This window comes from Oncorhynchus kisutch, unplaced genomic scaffold, assembly GCF_002021735.2.
Source record: "Oncorhynchus kisutch isolate 150728-3 unplaced genomic scaffold, Okis_V2 scaffold886, whole genome shotgun sequence".
Taxonomy (NCBI): Eukaryota; Metazoa; Chordata; class Actinopteri; order Salmoniformes; family Salmonidae; genus Oncorhynchus; species Oncorhynchus kisutch.
In genome coordinates this window covers 68,098-73,097 of record NW_022262831.1, presented here as the reverse complement: position 1 = coordinate 73,097, position 5,000 = coordinate 68,098, and the positions used below count along the sequence as shown (strand labels likewise).

General features: G+C 48.8%; 1 protein-coding gene across 1 annotated transcript in view; it reads left to right on the top strand.

Annotated features, from left to right (window-relative positions):
* The window catches only part of LOC116362875 (DDB1- and CUL4-associated factor 15-like), a 26,824-nt gene that overhangs the window by 11,188 nt on the left and 10,636 nt on the right, over nucleotides 1-5,000 (top strand). Inside the window, 5 exon segments of the mRNA XM_031816867.1 lie at nucleotides 3,818-3,919; nucleotides 3,922-3,942; nucleotides 3,945-3,977; nucleotides 4,165-4,167; nucleotides 4,307-4,756. Of these exon segments, the coding sequence (XP_031672727.1) occupies nucleotides 3,818-3,919; nucleotides 3,922-3,942; nucleotides 3,945-3,977; nucleotides 4,165-4,167; nucleotides 4,307-4,756 (609 nt within the window).

Sequence of the window (5,000 nt, the reverse complement as noted above, 5' to 3'; positions counted from 1 at the left end):
CTACCATACCACAGGTATACATACACACTCTCAGACCCTGCTCTCAGTGCTGTCCAACACCTCTACCATACCACAGGTACACATACACACTCTCAGACCCTGCTCTCAGTGCTGTCCAACACCTCTACCATACCACAGGTATACATACACACTCTCAGACCCTGCTCTCAGTGCTGTCCAACACCTCTACCATACCACAGGTATACATACACACTCTCAGACCCTGCTCTCAGTGCTGTCCAACACCTCTACCATACCACAGGTACACATACACACTCTCAGACCCTGCTCTCAGTGCTGTCCAACACCTCTACCATACCACAGGTACACATACACACTCTCAGACCCTGCTCTCAGTGCTGTCCAACACCTCTACCATACCACAGGTATACATACACACTCTCAGACCCTGCTCTCAGTGCTGTCCAACACCTCTACCATACCACAGGTACACATACACACTCTCAGACCCTGCTCTCAGTGCTGTCCAACACCTCTACCATACCACAGGTATACATACACACTCTCAGACCCTGCTCTCAGTGCTGTCCAACACCTCTACCATACCACAGGTATACATACACACTCTCAGGACCCTGCTCTCAGTGCTGTCCAACACCTCTACCATACCACAGGTACACATACACACTCTCAGACCCTGCTCTCAGTGCTGTCCAACACCTCTAGCCATACCACAGGTACACATACACACTCTCAGACCCTGCTCTCAGTGCTGTCCAACACCTCTACCATACCACAGGTATACATACACACTCTCAGACCCTGCTCTCAGTGCTGTCCAACACCTCTACCATACCACAGGTACACATACACACTCTCAGACCCTGCTCTCAGTGCTGTCCACACCTCTACCATACCACAGGTACACATAACACACTCTCAGACCCTGCTCTCAGTGCTGTCCAACACCTCTACCATACCACAGGTATACATACACACTCTCAGACCCTGCTCTCAGTGCTGTCCAACACCTCTACCATACCACAGGTACACATACACACTCTCAGACCCTGCTCTCAGTGCTGTCCAACACCTCTACCATACCACAGGTATACATACACACTCTCAGACCCTGCTCTCAGTGCTGTCCAACACCTCTACCATACCACAGGTATACATACACACTCTCAGACCCTGCTCTCAGTGCTGTCCAACACCTCTACCATACCACAGGTATACATACACACTCTCAGACCCTGCTCTCAGTGCTGTCCAACACCTCTACCATACCACAGGTAGACATACACACTCTCAGACCCTGCTCTCAGTGCTGTCCAACACCTCTACCATACCACAGGTATACATACACACTCTCAGACCCTGCTCTCAGTGCTGTCCAACACCTCTACCATACCACAGGTACACATACACACTCTCAGACCCTGCTCTCAGTGCTGTCCACACCTCTACCATACCACAGGTATACTACACACTCTCAGACCCTGCTCTCAGTGCTGTCCAACACCTCTACCATACCACAGGTTACACATACACACTCTCAGACCCTGCTCTCAGTGCTGTCCAACACCTCTACCATACCACAGGTATACATACATACATACACACGTTTCTTCTCTAAGCTATCAAACACACAGACAAACCTAATGGTGGCCTAACAAACACTATTAAACCGTTTTCTGTCCTCTTTAAAAACATTTTCTCAAAACATTTTCTGTCTGGAACATGGTTACAGTCTCTCTCTGTCTAGGTATTGTAGAGTGTCTGGAACACGGCTATATGTTGAACAGTCTCTCTAGGTAGTGGAGAGTGTCTGGAACATGGCTATATGTTGAACAGTCTCTCTCCCTCTCTCTCTCTCTCTCTCTCTAGGTAGTGGAGAGTGTCTGGAACATGGTTATATGTTGAACAGTCTCTCTCTCTCTAGGTAGTGGAGAGTGTCTGGAACATGGTTATATGTTGAACAGTCTCTCTCTCTAGGTAGTGGAGAGTGTCTGGAACATGGCTATATGTTGAACAGTCTCTCTCTCTAGGTAGTGAGAGTGTCTGGAACATGGCTATATGTTGAACAGTCTCTCTCTCTAGGTAGTGGAGAGTGTCTGGAACATGGCTATATGTTGAACAGTCTCTCTCTCTAGGTAGTGGAGAGTGTCCTGGAACATGGTTATATGTTGAACAGTCTCTCTCTCTAGGTAGTGGAGAGTGTCTGGAACATGGTTATATGTTGAACAGTCTCTCTCTCTAGGTAGTGGAGAGTGTCTGGAACATGGCTATATGTTGAACAGTCTCTCTAGGTAGTGGAGAGTGTCTGGAACATGGCTATATGTTGAACAGTCTCTCTAGGTAGTGGAGAGTGTCTGGAACATGGCTATATGTTGAACAGTCTCTCTAGGTAGTGGAGAGTGGTCTGGAACATGGTTATATGTTGAACAGTCTCTCTAGGTAGTGGAGAGTGTCTGGAACATGGTTATATGTTGAACAGTCTCTCTCTCTCTCTAGGTAGTGGAGAGTGTCTGGAACATGGCTATATGTTAACAGTCTCTCTCTCTCTCTCTCTCTCTCTCTAGGTAGTGGGGAGTGTCTGGAACATGGCTATATGTTGAACAGTCTCTCTCTCTAGGTAGTGGAGAGTGTCTGGAACATGGCTATATGTTGAACAGTCTCTCTCTAGGTAGTGGAGAGTGTCTGGAACATGGCTATATGTTGAACAGTCTCTCTAGGTAGTGGAGAGTGTCTGGAACATGGCTATATGTTGAACAGTCTCTCTAGGTAGTGGAGAGTGTCTGGAACATGGCTATATTTTGAACAGTCTCTCTAGGTAGTGGAGAGTGTCTGGAACATGGTTATATGTTGAACAGTCTCTCTCTCTCTCTCTCTAGGTAGTGGAGAGTGTCTAGAACATGGCTATATGTTGAACAGTCTCTCTCTCTCTCTAGGTAGTGGAGAGTGTCCTGGAACATGGTTATATGTTGAACATTCTCTCTCTCTCTAGGTAGTGGAGAGTGTCTGGAACATGGCTATATGTTGAACAGTCTCTCTCTCTAGGTAGTGGAGAGTGTCTGGAACATGGTTATATGTTGAACAGTCTCTCTGTCTAGGTAGTGGAGAGTGTCTGGAACATGGTTATATGTTGAACAGTCTCTCTCTCTAGGTAGTTGTTGAGTGTCTGGAACATGGCTATATGTTGAACAGTCTCTCTAGGTAGTGGAGAGTGGTCTGGAACATGGCTATATGTTGAACAGTCTCTCTCTCTAGGTAGTGGAGAGTGTCTGGAACATGGCTATATGTTGAACAGTCTCTCTAGGTAGTGGAGAGTGTCCTGGAACATGGCTATATGTTGAACAGTCTCTCTCTCTAGGTAGTGGAGAGTGGTCTGGAACATGGTTATATGTTGAACAGTCTCTCTCTCTAGGTAGTGGAGAGTGTCTGGAACATGGTTATATGTTGAACAGTCTCTCTCTCTAGGTAGTGGAGAGTGTCTGGAACATGGTTATATGTTGAACAGTCTCTCTAGGTAGTGGAGAGTGTCTGGAACATGGTTATATGTTGAACAGTCTCTCTAGGTAGTGGAGAGTGTCTGGAACATGGCTATATGTTGAACAGTCTCTCTAGGTAGTGGAGAGTGTCTGGAACATGGTTATATGTTGAACAGTCTCTCTCTCTAGGTAGTGGACAGTGTCTGGAACATGGCTATATGTTGAACAGTCTCTCTCTCTCTAGGTAGTGGAGAGTGTCTGGAACATGGCTATATGTTGAACAGTCCTCTCTCTCTCTAGGTAGTGGAGAGTGTCTGGAACATGGTTATATGTTGAACAGTCCTCTCTCTCTCTCTCTCTAGGTAGTGGAGAGTGTCTGGAACATGGCTATATGTTGAACAGTCGGTACCAGGTGGTCTATCCCTTCCCCACCTTCCAGCCTGCCTTCCAGCTGAAGAAAGACCAGTGATCTTCCTCAACACCTCCTATTCCTGGTGGCCTGCTCTGTGTCCCTCTGTCCAGGTAGAGACAACGCAAACACACACTGAACACACACACTTCATCTTTCTGGTTCAGTTTAATTTCTCTCTAACCCCCTTCTCTCTTTCTGTCTCGTTCATTTTCCCTCTCTTCTTTCTCCTGTGTGATGATATGAATTATCTCCCGTCCCCTGTGGGATATGACTAAGTCTCGTCTCCTGTGTTGTCAGCAGGTGAGCAGGGTCATTCCTCTCAGATCCTGTTCAGAAAGAGAGCCACAGCCCCCACCTTAGAACATCAAACCCCTCCATCGCCCTCTTCATCCTCTTCCTCTCAAGGGTCTCCCGACGGCCGCCTGCTAACCGCCAAACCAAGCCCCGCCCCTCTTTCCCCTAGCCAATCACAAGCTGCCGCCCGGGCGCGAGAGTTCGCCGCCGACCTCTTCAGACGTGCCCAGGGAGGAGGGAGAGAAAAACGAGGGAGGGGAAAGGAGAGGGAAACCGGAGGGAAGCGAAGTAGGAGAGGAGACCGTCGTGACTGAGAGAGAAGGGGTGAGCGTGGAGAGGGACAGTGAACAGAGGGAAGACGCACAGACTAGCGCACCACAGACTTCCACTTCAGCTGGGAACCAAAGCTTGTTGCGACCTTTGCAGGAGGACTCTATTCAGTGTAGCGCGGTGATGTCTCCTGCCTCCTCCTCCTCTTCCACCCCCACTCCTCATTCTACTCAGGAAGCAGGCTGCAGCGAGCCGGGATATGTCAACTACACCCGCTTGCAGTACCGCATGCCACAGCCGGGGGCGCCAGAGCAGGATGCAGGAGGTGAGACACACTGTAGAAGTTTTCACATGTAACGCACAATGTGCTTGGTCATGTAAATAGGAAGCTGAAACTCCTCCCTTTATTTCTGTCTCGCCCTCTATCTCTCTCTCTTCCCCCCCTCTCTCTCTCTCTTCCCCCCTCTCTCTCTCTCTTCCCCCCCCTCTCTCTCTCTCTTCCCCCCCTCTCTCTCTCTCTCTTCCCCCCCTCTCTCTCTCTTCCCCCCCTCTTCTCTCTCTCTTCCCCC